The sequence below is a fragment of the Montipora capricornis genome, chromosome 1 (assembly GCF_036669925.1).
Source record: "Montipora capricornis isolate CH-2021 chromosome 1, ASM3666992v2, whole genome shotgun sequence".
NCBI classification, from domain to species: Eukaryota; Metazoa; Cnidaria; class Anthozoa; order Scleractinia; family Acroporidae; genus Montipora; species Montipora capricornis.
The window spans coordinates 29,264,671-29,279,936 of NC_090883.1; the positions used below are offsets into that span (position 1 = coordinate 29,264,671).

General features: G+C 38.9%; 2 protein-coding genes across 3 annotated transcripts in view; both read left to right on the forward strand.

The window, feature by feature from the left end:
- The window catches only part of LOC138037727 (uncharacterized), a 56,207-nt gene extending 46,058 nt beyond the window's left edge, over nt 1-10,149 (forward strand). For both annotated transcript variants that reach the window (XM_068883638.1, XM_068883645.1), the window contains 7 exons: nt 1,780-2,190; nt 2,633-2,727; nt 4,781-4,828; nt 5,422-5,520; nt 5,885-5,983; nt 6,511-6,609; nt 8,651-10,149. In XM_068883638.1, coding sequence (XP_068739739.1) covers nt 1,780-2,190; nt 2,633-2,727; nt 4,781-4,828; nt 5,422-5,520; nt 5,885-5,983; nt 6,511-6,609; nt 8,651-8,977 — 1,178 coding nt within the window. In that variant the 3' untranslated portion in view covers nt 8,978-10,149. The remainder of the gene's footprint in view (nt 1-1,779; nt 2,191-2,632; nt 2,728-4,780; nt 4,829-5,421; nt 5,521-5,884; nt 5,984-6,510; nt 6,610-8,650) is intronic.
- On the forward strand, nt 9,054-9,716 carry LOC138014029 (ankyrin repeat and protein kinase domain-containing protein 1-like). The gene has a single exon (XM_068861063.1). It carries the CDS (start codon nt 9,054-9,056, stop codon nt 9,714-9,716), a length of 663 nt encoding a protein of 220 aa, XP_068717164.1.
- Nucleotides 10,150-15,266: the final 5,117 nt, after the last annotated feature.

Sequence of the window (15,266 nt, forward strand, 5' to 3'; positions counted from 1 at the left end):
AAGCGTTTTTGAAATTTATTGTTCTCAAATACTAACGCTTCATTGGAAAACGTTTGAGCAATTTCAATTGTAAACATTATGTTCTGTGGTTTAAAGTTATTTTGTTGCTTTAGTGGAGGTTCCCTTTAAACTGATGAGTTTGTTATACACAAGTTTATTTGGCTTACTGGCTTCAAAGAATTTAACGGCAAAAGTGTCCTCTTCATTGGTATCCATCATTTCCACGTAAGGGTTTTCTTTGGGGCTTTATTGCAGCTATGATGCCATAAAAGTAAGATAATTTATTTTTATGTTGAAGCACTCCCTGAGCTCAGCTGAGGAAAGAAAACTGTTTTCATCTTTTATCAAGTGTCTAACTTCACATACCCCTTTCGTAGCCCACCTTTAATTTATAATTAATTGGACTATTTCCCACTTTAGTTAGAGAATAGTGCCACAGGTTCATTGACCGAAACTGTTTGTTCGAAGTTACAATGTATGTTAACATTGAAGCTAATTTCCGACCATATTTGCAAGACTTTGAACAGAAAAGTATCAGATATTTTATAATATATAATGCTTGAAACTTCCATAGATTTAGTTCTTGCCAGCTATAACATATTTTGAGCAGCTAGAGAGTAATGGGCACTGCGACAGTAAACATGAAATTAGGTTAGTTTAATTTGTCATTTCCTTATAGTGCTACTATGACGAACTTCGGATCTTTCCTATCTAAGCCATTTTTAGGCATAAACATGTATTCGGCGTGAGTAGAAGAATGCTGTTTACTATTTTCAAATATCTCTTTTTGTTCGAGAGATATTCAAGTTTTTTCTTTTAATATGCAAATTAGTCAAGTGATGATGTCATAAACTTATTAATAACCAAATATTCATCAACTAGGATGAAAAAGATATCTCAGCCAATTTGTATCAGAAATGCTTGATTCTTTGCAGTGAGGTTCTAGATAATGTTCTCCACAATATGAGCATACCAGTTTTGTTACTATGGCAACATACTGGGTTCCAGACCTCCCTGATATTAAAAGTTTTGCTGGCCACCTTTGGCGTTCTATTTCGATATTTGCCAATGGTGTCTCATCTGCAGGATCTACGCATATAAATATTTTAGGTCAAGTTTGTGGCCTTTTTAAATGTTTTTCTAGGTTAGGATCACCAAAAATATTGAAATCAGATTGGAGGGGACTGGAAAAGAGTGAGTTGCCATGGGAACCAATTTCTTTATAGCTACTAAGTTTCAATGGTCTCTGCTGCAAATTGACCGAGATAGCTCTGTACATACATTGTACTTGATGTTATATTGGGTTGAGTGAATGACGTCATCAATCGTCTTGTACATTAAAGCAGTGATGGCGGGTGGGTTATCTCAACTTAGGTTGAATAAATAGGATTCTATTAATCTGATAATCTTTCCTTCTGAGTTAATAAGACATCACTAGTAAAAGATATTGTGTACTTCAAGCTTGATCACTTGCTGTTGGAATAACCCAAATAACAATTTACTTTCTGTGTAAGAGAATCAGCTCTCATTCCCGATGGACTGAGTGAGGGATTGCATCTGTTGATGGTCAATGTAATATTATGACGCCAGAACTACAGAAAATCGTGTACATTAAAGGACTTTTGAGCTCAGTCCTTTGAATGTACTTTCCCTTTTAGTGTGTGATTAAACAGAGTTTTAATGAACTTTTGGCCTACTGTAAAGAAATTAATTTTGTCCTACCATGAATGTCATTAATGTTGATCACCGTGAATTTACAAGGTCTAATCTCATTTTCAGACACTTTAATCAAGCTCCTAATCAGTGTATCAGACCTAAACGAAGAACAAGAGAAAGAAGTCTATAATCTTCTAGAAACCCAAGTCAAACGTTTTGTGAAATCCCGTGACTATTCCTCAAATAAACAGAAAGGAGTGAGCGCCTTGACTGATTTTATCCACAAAGCATACGAGGTATCCTTAATGGCTGTCAACGTGGGCTCTCTTGAAATCATTGTGGAGTGCCCAACCTTAAAAAGTCTTGAGCATCTGTGGAATGATTATCTCTCTGGTCACCTCAATAACGTGGCAGAACGATACCTTGTGACAGATGAAATGAAGAAGAAAGTTGGCCTGGAGACAATAAACCTGAAAACAACCATAAACGAGGAAGACTATTTGGCCTGCAGGAAATTTTTTGCCAAAATGACAGGTGCTTGTTCATGTAAATATTTGATCATGACAAAACAAACAACAAAAGAATTTTTTAAGTTTGGGAAGTACTGTACTCTGTACAAGTATAAGAGCTGGACCTTAGCCCTTTAGTGTACGAATCTGCAATGTACATACAGACTTTTTGCTCAATATTACTTTAGTAGATATTGCAGTTGTGCTTATCAATCAGTAAAGCTGGTCAAGAGATAGAGAACCTGAACTAGCGTTTTTGTTATCCTTACTGTTTTGATTTTCTTATCACAGACTAGTTCGCCCAATACATAGTTTGTTTCTGTCCCTTTCATGAGGCAGTGAGGGCCTTAAAAAACAGTTGCACGGAGAACAAAGGGAATGTTCACAACGGAAGAAATTTAACAGTGAAAAGTTGACTACTAACTGTCTCTAATCCAAGTGGTAACATGAATTGTCTTCGTTTTCAGGAGAAGCAGACGTTGATTTGCTATCCTCTCAACAAGGTTTACTTAATCAGGGATCCAGCACAAGTGAAATAAATACATCTGCAGATTACACGGCTGTAAGTTCCTTGCATTATTTGATAACAGGAAGTATTAAAATGTAAATAATTTTCTTAAAAATGCATGGGTATGTGTGCAAAGAAAAATACACATAATGTTGAAAAAGCGAAAGATTAAATCTTTAGAATGCAAAAAAAGAACCCAAACAAACAAACAAAAGGAAAAAAACGGATTTTTATTTTTATCCTGGCATGCATGAAACTTGTATACTGTAAGTGGTGTAACAAAATGGTATCCTCAGTCTTGCAGTTTGGATTTGGAGGTTTGGCATTTTATGCGTTGACCGCCATGAAAATGTATAGCCCTCGTAAAGATACATTTCTATTTGTTCTGAAAGGACAATCTTGTGGAAAAGCTCTTCATTGGCATTCATTTACGTTCCAAGAGTCTTGTTATGCCTTTGCATGTAAATGAATATGAAATAAATTCTGATTTATGGCCCCTATTATCGATTTCTTTTAAAACTTTACATGTATATCTTCATGGTTTTTGCCAAGTAAATCAACTGCATGTCAGTTGTGCCAAGTATCTCATCAATTCACTAAAGCTTTTAAGATAACTTCGGACCATACATGTATTCTTGTCTCCTGTACTGCAGCTCATCATTACGTATTGGAGCATTTGAACTAGTGAAAGCAAGCAGAATTTAAAGGTTCCAACTCCAGTTTGGAACACTATTAAATTTTTCCATACAATCATCATTTCCAAATCATTAATTTTTATGGTAATTGAGTCTCTTCAGAGTTGTTCGTGATATTCTTGATTCTTCCAACGTCTTAGATTGTATATCTTGATGAAAAATTCTATTCAGCTTGAAGTAATTGGTATTGAAGGTTCCTTGTCAGCTTTCTTCACATCCTAATTCAAATGTAGTTTTTTATGGCATTGAGGGAATTAACAAAGTTTACTTTATACCTTCAGGATAATTGATTCTCCTAGTATAATGCACAGCACCAGGGGTTCAGATTGCATTTTCCTCCGCTTGGTGCCAGGTCATCACGGTTTAAAGATCTTTGTTATGCAAATAAAGTACAATGGGAAGCTGAATATGAGAACAGCAAATTGACAGAAGGGAGGGATCTGAACCCCTAGCTGCTGCTGCGCATTATACTAGGAGAATCACAATTATCCTGCAGGTAAGTAACCTTTGTTTAATTTTATATTCTCCTTCATGTAATGCTCCTCCTTGCTGGGTTCAGATTGCATAATTCAGGAGACATTTGAGCCCGAAAATAACGCCAACAAGATAAAATGTCTAATGGGTACTTTAATCTTGCAACAAAAGCAGTATGACTGCAAAACTAGGGCGTAAGTACAGCTAAAGCAACCATGCTATCAGACGTGAGATCGCTCCAAATGGAATAACAATTTGCTAAACATCCACCTACTTGAGGATAGCTGTGTGCAGACTGCGAAATCACAGTCAAATTGGTCTGGTCCTTTGGCATGATGACCTGGCTACTGTAGTACGCGAAAAAAGGACACTTTGTGAAAGGTCACATGGTCCTTTAATACTGTACTTAATTATTTGCATAACAAAGACCTTTGAACCGTGCTGACCTGGTACCAAGCCGAGGAAAATGCAATCTGAATCCCACAGGGCAGAGCATTATACGAAAGAGTATGAAAGTACAGGAGAATGTGAATTAGCTTAATGGAACGTTTTGGCAAAATAAGTTGAAAATGACTTCACAATTGACATTGTGAAAAATTTGGGGGTGTGTATTTGTTGGAAAGTGCTCCCTCACTTCTGATTAGGGGAATGGATTGTAGTGTTCTCATAAGTGTTAGTGTTAGGTTCTACCAGTAATAAAGAGAGGCCACATGTGTGACAGGCATTATGTTCTTAATAAGTGCATCAAAATAATTTAGAATACTCTTAGGTAACTCAAACTGAGTTTGATTTGCCAGGAGATCAAGTTGACGTTACGTGTTCTATGAAGTTTCCTTTAACCCTGACAAGGTCACAGAAAAGCATTCAAAAACCAGTTTGAAGTCACGTATGGCATTCCTTGTATCAAGATATTTGCATTATTTTTTGTTTGTCATCAGGTCAAGGAACAGGACACGAGCTGTGCTATGAGAATGGAAAAGGCCAAAGTAAGTTCACAATGAAAAAATAATACTGTTTTAAGCAAAACTGGTCTGTAACCAAGGTGGATTTTTACCAGGAATGTAATCACCTTAGAATGTCATTACCTTTGACAGTGTTCAAATCCCCAGCCAAACTGAAACTTAAGAATACTAGTGTGTGGAGATCAGTCCCTTCATTGCAGACTCCCACGACAGCATAAAAGGAACATTTTCATTGTTTTAATCTTGTTACAAGGGAGACCATGGACACATTGATTGCAGATTAACTTAGCATTATTATCTTGTTCTTAACTCTGTTGTTTATAAAGTAGTCCAGCTGTTTTTACCGATCTTTATCAAAACAGTGCTTCTATTTTTTCATTGGCACTGTCTGAGGGCTTGAAATTCTAAACTGGCACCTGTCCACTTTTACCACGTAGTCATGTTGAAAAATTAATGTAACTTGCAAGAATGTTCTACGAAACAATAGTACAGGTCAGTTAATGTGTAGTATTTAATCACAAGACTATGTCATTTACGGACTCCAAATGAAGGTTCCACGGGCGTCCACCGTTTGGAGAGATAACACTGTGCTAATTTTCTACATTTTGTTTCACTAGGTATCTCGAAGTGCTCTTCACAGGGCGTCAATCAATGGACAATATGAGGAGGTCAACACGCACCTGAAGAATGGTGCAAATGTTGATGAAAGAGATCAGGTTCTTCAAGAGATTTGTATTAGTATCTTATTTTCAGTTAAATTTCTGCATAACTCGCTGAATAAATATACTACCTAGGCCACGTTTGCTTAGCCCTTTGTGCGTGGGGTTAGAACATACTTACATGTATTCCTTAAAAGACGATCAGAAAGGGCAACACTTGGCAGTATTAAAACTTACAATCCATGGCCCTGATCATCTTCCTCAGTTTAACTTTCACACGAGTTTGCTAGTCAGATCATAACAAAGTGAATGTGGGTGAAGCCCAAATTGCTTTCTCTTAACAATGTTGTTTAGCATCACTTTCACGCAGAGCTGGACACCAGAATTTATATCTTGGTTTTACATTGTTTTCTTTCCCCAGTTTTTGTTAACACCACTGCACCTTGCCTGTTGGTATGGACATGAATCTGTAGTCAAGCTCTTGCTAGATCATAATGCAGATGTCAATGCCTTAGACAGGGTAAGAAGGCAGACAAGAGTTGACTCCCAGTTGATGTTCCTCTTAGCCTATTGCTACTACTTTTCACTAAGTACCACAATGACACATAAGAACGTCATTTTAAGTATAAAAATTGCTGTCATATTTATGATCATTAGCAGCCGCAAAACTTGCCGATGTGAGCATATTTAGTGAGTCTTCAGTTGATCTTCAATGCACCCTTAGACCATTTCCCATTAACTTTGGATGAGGCGTAGTATTATTGGAAGGATATTAAAAAATTATACAGATAGGAGGGTCTTATCCGGTAAGGCCGTAGGCTTTACTGTGTTCTTAGCTCTTTAAAAAGTTTGCAGGTTCGGTGATATGATGTTATCGTTCATGTCGCAATTATTTGAGGAATGAAGAATATTTACATGTATAGTATCGAGTGAACCCTGCCACTGCAGTTCTCAAATAATGCAAATGCATGAAATAATTATTAAAAGGAAGACAAGAGTGAATAAAACCATTCAAGTGGCGGATGAACCTCTCTTTCTCTTCTTTAGTTTCAGTTCACTCCGCTGCAGAAAGCTGAACGCTGCAATCATCAGTCAATAATTCAGCTTCTCCTGGACCACGATGCAAAACCAAGTCTTCAGCAACCAGTAAGTTATTTAACATTTGTCCATCTTGTGAGAAATACTTAAGGCAATAAGACAATAAGGTGAATTTTGCGCAGAATTAATTTGCTGTCTTGATCTTTCTTGTTGTGCCTTTTTTAGGGGGGGTTGGGGGTTGGGTGGAGTAGGGCAGGCAATGGCAAGTTAGCTTCAATAAATAAATTTAGTGCACTAAATTCCATAAAAACCTCCTGTATGCCCCTGAAGCATTTTTTATCGTCAGGCCTTATTGTCAGTGTAGGGCGTATTAGATGTAAGAGACTATTTTGCCCTATCTATATTCACGATGCGTACCTAGGAATGAGTGCGCAGCTCGAGAGCCTGAGTGTTTGCTGCTGTCTAAATAACTTACAAAACTAAGGCGCATCAACCTCTGGGAGAGAGAGGTGATTACAAGATAAACAAACCTTAAAGTGCACCTAAACTCAAATATTTTTTGGCAATTATATTAATCTCCCCGCAAAAAAGCAAACATGTTTTACCATTCTCACCTCAAAATTTCTCTTCTCATCTGCCGGGCAAGATGCGCGAAGTTATCAAAACCAGCAGTAATTTGGACCCACGACCGTGACGTGAGAGACATGGGTCTATTCACGATTTTACGTCACAAATTGCAGGAATGCAAAGCAGTTTGTGACGTAAAATCAAGAATAGACCCATGCCTCTCACATCACGGTCGTGGGTCCAAATTACTGCTAGTTCTGCCAAGTTTACGTGGCTTGCACGGCACAGAAAAAGCGAAATTCTGGGCAACAATGCTGACATTTTCATTTTCATTTTCATTTTCATTCATTTCATTTATTTATATTTTCAGAAAAAAAAAAAAAAGAAAACAAAGGCAATCTTAAAAACGTTGCACGTATGTATAAAGTTAAAGGATCTGAAGTAACATTTATCACTCGAATATAAGAAATTTTGGTCCCGGCGAGGAAAGAAACCATGAGCTCCCTCCGTAACTTACGACTATAAATGAAATACAAGAGCGACGAAAGCAGATTGAGTTATATATTGATTTATATAAGGAACGAAAGATACTTGAGTTTAGGTGCATTTTAATCAACAGAAAAGCCTTAAGTTAGTAAAAAAAAAAAACTTTTCAAAGTTCGAGAGCTGGGATGAGTACATTACAACAGTCCAACCTCAACACGGCACATTAGCTGTCTATTGGACGCTAGAACTGTAACAGTTCAAAACCCTCGTTCCGTTGACCAAAGATGCCAAATAAGAAGATGAGAATCGTATTGTAATAAATTACAACAAATTCGATCTGAAATGTAGAGTAAAAGGTCCTTACAAATGTAGAAAATGAATAGAAAAATTACAAGAAACGACCAAGTAAAATTATCGGCACCCTCACTTCTATATGACCTCCTCTGTATATTAGTCAAACAGTTCTCAAGTCTACCCTTCTGGTTAGCAAATGGCCCTTTGCATCTGGCGATCACATGGTACAAACGCCACCATACTGGAGAGCAAAATGCACACAGGAACATCTAAACCAAACCAACGTAATTGAAATTTTCTTTGTTTTAGATAACCTAGTGCTCAATTTGCTCTCCAGTATGGCGGTTTTTGTACCAAGTGATCGCCAGCTGCAAATGGCCCATTGTACTATTGTACACAGGGTTAGCAACTGGTCACCTTGAATGAGGCAAAACAACTGCAAAGGTCTTTAACTAAGGCTTTCTCTAAGCTTTTCTCTTCCGGTTCCGTCCGCGTCTCAAAAACGCTCGTGCTTAAGCTCACTAATATTTACATTCTGTCACTGCCTCTTGCAGGTTAGTTCCGCCGAATGTAAATACGTCACTAAAATACGAAAAATGTTAACTGGTTTTTCAACCAAACTCAAACCATTTTCCTAACTAAAATAGAGATGGTCAACTGGGATGCATAAATGTCCCAAAGGACGAAGAGGGGGCTTTTATCAAAAAGTCTAATTCAAAGGAAAGGCTTCCATGGGCCTCGTTATCCTTGGCGTAATACTGTCGTTACGAAGTTAATTGATGCTTAACACGTTTTGTTGCAGCTCAGTCTCAGGACATCTTCAAAAAGAGCTTTATTGCGTACGGACAGCCATTCAGGATTTAATCTACTACAGGCAGCTGTCTTACAAGGAGACTATGACAGTGTTTATAAAGCTAGTAACTATATAGAGAACTTTGTGGAAGAGATGAAATCTCAAAGAATAAGTAATAACGCGTCCATTTTCCGTGGCAAATCAGCAGTTGATATTCTATCAGCCCTTGATTGCAGAAAACCAGGTCATGCTGATATTGAAAAACTGTACCAAAGATTGGTTAAAATTGACGAAACACTAAATGAGCTGCACTCGTGTGCCAAGAGCGGCGATTGAGCTCGTTTTGAATGATGGTATTGATGTCAATGTCGCTGCAAAGAGCAAGATCACACCATTGCTGTTGGCAAGTCCGATGTCCTCTGGTGTGTTAATCAAAACCCTGATTGATCTTGGGGCAGATGTAAATGCTCAAACAGCCCCAGGTAAAAAGGGACCTTTGCTTTTGGCAGCTTCTAGCAATAATTATGTGGTGACTGGACTGCTTTTGGAGCATGGAGCTGATGTGAATATTCAGGACAATGAGGGAAATTCACCGCTGTTGTTGTCTGTCCGTCAAGGCTTCTTCAGCATTTCACAGTTGCTTCTTAATGCTGGATTTCACACCAAACTGAGAAGCAAGGCAGGAGAAACACTTCCCTTCAAGCTATTGCTTGAAAACAAGGCAGATGTGGATATTCAAGGCGAAAACGGAGAAACCCCTCTTGATAAAGCAGTCACGCAAAAGGACGTACCTCTCGTCAAGCTATTGCTTGAAAACAAGGCGGATGTGGATATTCAAGACGAAAACGGAGAAACCCCTCTTCATGAAGCAGTCACGCAAAAGGACGTACCTCTCGTCAAGCAACAATGGGCACAAAACAAACAACCATCAGATATAGTAGACCCTAGCCTTCAACTCAATGGCGCGAATACCAACCCATTGGAATTAGGGGTCATAAATAGCTGTGTGGTTTCTGGAAACGAAATGGTGTGGAATACTTTGCCCCTGGATCGTTTAATGGCCATGCGCCTTTGAGTCAAATAGGGAGACGTTACAATCATCAACCGCACAGCCACTCTGAACGTTTAAGGAAACTGTTTAAAATGTATGGGTGGCATAGATTTATGCTATTTCATTAACTTCTGACACCCGAGTGAAGTTAACCCTTAACTTTGAGAACAAAGATGTATTATTTTCTGCCCATTTGTCTGTCTGCCTTTAATATTCGTCTCGCTCTACACTGTTGCACGTTTACATGGTGTGATATGTGGATACCTTTCTCTTTGTTGTTCCCTTCAGTCTGTATGTTCACTAGGCCTTCCCAAGCCGTCACACCATCACATCTCTGCCCAACCTGCGAATAATGTGTCAAGGGTGCTGCTGCTCAATGCTGCTCTAGTGCTATAAGGTGCTAAAGACAAAGAAACAACACCGTGTCTCTGAATTAAATTCTCATGACTATTCTCAATTTTCATTTTTTTTGTTTGCCGTCGCTCTAGCGTATCATTGCGTCGCTAGGACGTTTAGGTTTCCCTTGAGTTTCGTCGGGCTAAATCTCCCTTCTCCGTACTTTTTGAGCCAATTCCTCCAAACGTTTACCTCAAAACGCCTTCAAGTATACATACCTGAATAAGAAATAGACGTTAGGGCGAAAAATGAACGAATTATACTAATTAAGAATGAATGTTACGGTACTTACATTTTAGGTCCAATGGGCGGAGAAATTTGTTCGTTTTACGAATTTTTGATAACTTGGTTTCATCATTAAGTATTCTTTGACAGGCTTGGAACTCACAACTCTTTTACGATACTCTGAGTCAAGTTCCAGATCAGAGACTTGAAACATTGAGGGGAATCCACCCAAACATAAAAGATTAAAAATTACTTTAGCCAAGTAGATGCTTTGACCTTACTGCCAACCGGTTAGCTCAGGCTACTGTGCGGGAAGTTTTGGAATCGAGCCCCAGACCGGACCAACCTTCAGCTGGATGGTTTTTTTTTTAAATAACTGAGGAGAACGTAATGTCTTTGCAATGACATCAGCAAATGGTTAGATGTTCTAGTCTTTTCGGATAAGAACGATAAACCCACGCACTAATCGCAAAGAGTAGGGCACGTAGTTCCTGGGTGTTGTGGCCTGGTCTTTGCCTGTTGTGTTGTCAATGTTGTGGTGGGGAATAATTAGCTTGGTACGAGCGACTCTGTAAATCCGATGGTAAATAAATATCCAGATCAGACCAGACTTTAATCAAAAATCCGATCAAGTCGCAAGTCGCAAATAGTCTTTGAATAAGCTTTGTAACTTGTTGCTCATGAAAACCTCCTTTCTGCTTTTGAAATGCAATTATTTACATTCTTTATCCTTTGTTAAGGAGAAGAAGGTTTTCAGTTATACCAGCTGCTATTAACCTGGGCATGCCCATGTTCAAGTTGAAGTTCTTAATTACGAGGTTGGGTGGGGACTTGTTTATGGCGGTCTCGTGCAGGGGTGGGAATGAAACTGGGACGAATCGTTAATTTATATTAACTTGTACCCGTGAACGCCTCACCTGATCGAAATTTGTGCTGAAATGTTTCGTAAAGTTGTAAAAAAACAGCTGACCACTGTGCAAGAAGCCTCTCCTCTTACCAATGCAGTCTGAGTGCGATGAATATCGTTCAAACCAGTCATCACTTTCTTTCTCTGAAGAAAGGAAATGTATGTTTGAAGTGTGAGTTATAGACAAAATGGAGAAGTGATCCTCGCACTTATCTGCATGGACAATTTAAGCAATTGTCTTTTATAGTTAACACCTGAAAATTTAGGTGGCTTTAACAGGATTCCAACCCATGACCTCTGCCTCTGCGATGCCAGTGCAATGCTCTACCAACTGAGCTATGAAGCCACACAGTTGGAAGCAGGTCATTTGTTCCCATGAACTGGGACTCGATGAATGAATGCGGCTTCGTAGAGCATTGCACCTGCATCACAGAGGTCATAGGTTCGAATCCCAGTGAAGCCACCAGAATTTTTCAAGTGTCTGCTGCAAGAGACAATTGCTTAAATTGTCCAGATAAGTGCAAGCATGTTCACATCCTTCAACAGGGCACATAAACCCCAGTTGCGAATGGTAATATTGGTGCATAAAACAGAATTCTTTTATTCCTTCGTACATCGTGCAAGTCAAGCAACAGCTTTATTAACTCCTTACCAGCTCTCACTGGTTGCCGTTCATTTGTCAACGCTAGGATGATGTAAATTCCAAAGAATTATTATTATCATTCTGGCCCCAGTTGTTCAAAAGATGGATATCCGGCGAATAGCGCTATCCATCGTTTGAACAAATGGGGTCTAAAGATTAATTACGCTTACAATGGAGAAAACGGGCTTCGCAGCCGTCTTTGTTTCTCCTTTTGTGGGAAGCTATAAGAATATTTGCTCTAACCGCATTCATTTGCTGTCGCAAGTTAGGTGTGTGGATCTTCTTGATCCAAGTTTTTTTACTTGGTATAGCGGCAGGTACAAAACACAGGTCACAGGTTATTGTTTTACCAATACAGAAAGTATCCTAAATATTCATAAAAGGTAACCTTAGGCCTAAAGTTAGCTTTTATGAATGTTTAGGATACTTTCTGTATTGGTAAATCAATGTCCTGTGACCTGTATTTTGTACTTGCCGCTTGGTATAGACATTTCATCTGGGAGGCGCGGTGGCCTCATGGTTAGTGAGCTCTACTCCGGATCGAGTGGTCCTGGTTCGAGGGACATTGTGTTGTGTTCTTGTGCAAGACCCTTTACTCTCACAGTGCGTCTCTTCATCCAGGTGTATAAATGGGTACCGGCAAATGTAATGCTGGGGGTAACCTTGCGATGGACTAGCATCCCATCCAGTGGGGAGTAGAAATACTCCTAGTCGCTTCATGCTACAGTAACCGGAGATAATCGCCGGCCTGATGGGCCATTAGGCTCGTAGCAGACTTTACCTTTCCTTTTTACTCGTGGATATATCCACGAGTTTTGTTGAGAATCTTCATGCAAATTGTCACTCCTGCGTAACCAGAAGTTCGATCTAGTTCGCCAATCAGGATGGATAATCACAACACAGCTTAGAAAGCTGTGACGTCCTGTTCGCTAGGTTGTGCGCCACCATTTCTGTTTGTAGCTTTTTTGCTTAAGTGTTTGAGCACCTTCCGCCGCATTTTTTTTTTTATTTAAGAGCTTATGAGGCGCAAATATGTATATAAATATATTCAAATGCGCCATCCTAATAGTAGTAGTAGTAGTAGTAGTAGTAGTAATAATAATAATAATAATAATAATAATAATAATAATAATAATAATAATAATAATAATAATAATAATAATAATAATAATAAAATGATGATATATAGAATTAAAAACTTCTGGCTAAAATTAAGAAATAGGCCTTCCCCCAACCGTCTTATTTGTGTTATGTCTGTGTGGTAAGTTTAATCTGCTCTGAGACTTCTTTTGCTGGAGTTCTCGGCGGATATACTAGGTTTCCTTTCTCACTAAAAGCCATAATATGGTCTCCAGACTCTCCTCTCTAGCCGCCAGAGCACTGGAGCAAGAAACGGAAGAATTAAAGAAATGGCGTTCTTCGAAGGTGAAGCAAAAGATTCTGAACAAGTACACATTGGTGCAATTAATTGTGCACCGCCTTTCACTCACCAACTCGTAGACTTTAATACACATGTCGAAATGCAATCGACAAACACATGGTGAAAAGACAGTCTCTGTCGATCCCCTAGCTCACGGGGGATTAATAAATTCCATTTGGAAGGTGACTTCCATTTGGAGAGTGACATTGAAGCCAGCAAAGTATACCAATGTTTATCAAAGCTGTCATGAATCCAAATTGAACAACATGCAGTGACATGAAAAACAGTGAGGCAACCAAGCAACCCATGCTTCAAGACGCTAGTACTTGTGTAGCGAGCGGGCTATAATGACGAACTGTCGAAAGACTCGGTCAAGATTTCCACCTGGGTTATCCAGCTGTTATATCACACCAACTAATGCATAAAGAAAACTTTAGGCTGCCAATTTTTAACAATCGCGGTAACTTTCATATCCACGAGTGACGACAGTGGCACTTTGATTATAGACATTTCATCTGTAAAGTATCTCTTTGTGGGGGCAAAATATAACTGTAGCTTTATAATGCGTTATTAAGATGCTAAATATGCGAAAGAACTTTGTACTACAGGTGATCATAGGCAGATTGTTAGTAAAAATCTGGAAAGCAAAGAAGACCTGTTCACCCACGGTAAACGAAAGTTAATGGCCACATTTTCTTGAAAACGGTTATTTTTGCTCAGAGAGCATTCTTAAGTGTTTTTGGTTACGCGTAGCTAAGATGAAACTGTTCATTGCTTAGCTTGAACATGTCGGGCTGATGAACTCCAGAAGCAATTTAAGAATGAATAAGTCACTGAAGATTGATTTGGTAAATTTATGGTCAAAATAAAGCGGATAATTACCATGATACTTTATTTTAGGCCCCAACTGGGTGATACTGGTGCTGTCCTAAATTAATTGACATGAATATGAAACTTACACATTGTTGTCACATTTGGCGCCCTACAGTATGGTTTTTCCTCACAAGTTATCGCGTTCGAGGCGAAGTCAGTCAACCAGGCACAAATTCGACAAAAGAACTTCTTTAAATTGTACCGTTTGGTGAACACTAGATAGCAAAAAATGTGAACAAAACATGGTTGATGAAAGGAAAAGGACAAATGCTAAGATAAAAGCAATGCAGTACAGGAAAGGTGGAAACTTACATGAGTGGTACTCCAGTAGGGCGAGAAACTTAAGAACTAGCTGAATAAAACTACAAACACTGTGAGATGCAACCAGAAACACTGCAAACGAAAGCACGAGGTTTTAAAATGGAGTGGGCACTGCTGGGAAAGAACTGTAGGATTGGAAGTTGTTCCCAGGTCCCATGAACTAACATAACGATAACATGCAACATTTGCGGGCCGGGGTTCTAAAACAAAAATGGAACAAGATCATTGCATCGTGACACGAATCATCGAAACATTCGCCATCAGTATCACAGTCGGGTTTTCAACTAACGTAAGTCTTGGGTTATCATCTTTCCCTGAAAGACCTGAAAATGCCATCAAACCGCTCAACCTGCGAGAAGGTAAATGAAAAAAAAGAGAACTTCCATAGTATTGAAACAATCAAAGGCCGCGAGGCGGAACCTTCATATGCGGGGAAGGTAAAATGGACTAGTGTCCAGTCTAGGTGTTGAGTTTAATATATATCAGTTTCTCTGTGGTACAAATTTTCTTTTCAACATTTCCTTAATATAATCTGACGGAGAACCTTTCTTCAGCCTTCCAGTTGGCCTTGGGGTGATCACAATCTGGCCACTGGAGTCGGAGAGATTTGTGGGAGCCTCCGCACTTGGTTCACGTGACAGAAAAATATGCCCAAAATATCTGTTTCGCAGTGGAAATTTAGCTGGCTGCTAAGTTATTGATTTTTATACTCTTTTGCTGGGAAACTTGAAATATCTTTAGCACTTCAACCCGTGCTGGCTGGATGAGAAAAGAAACTGGGGAGGACTG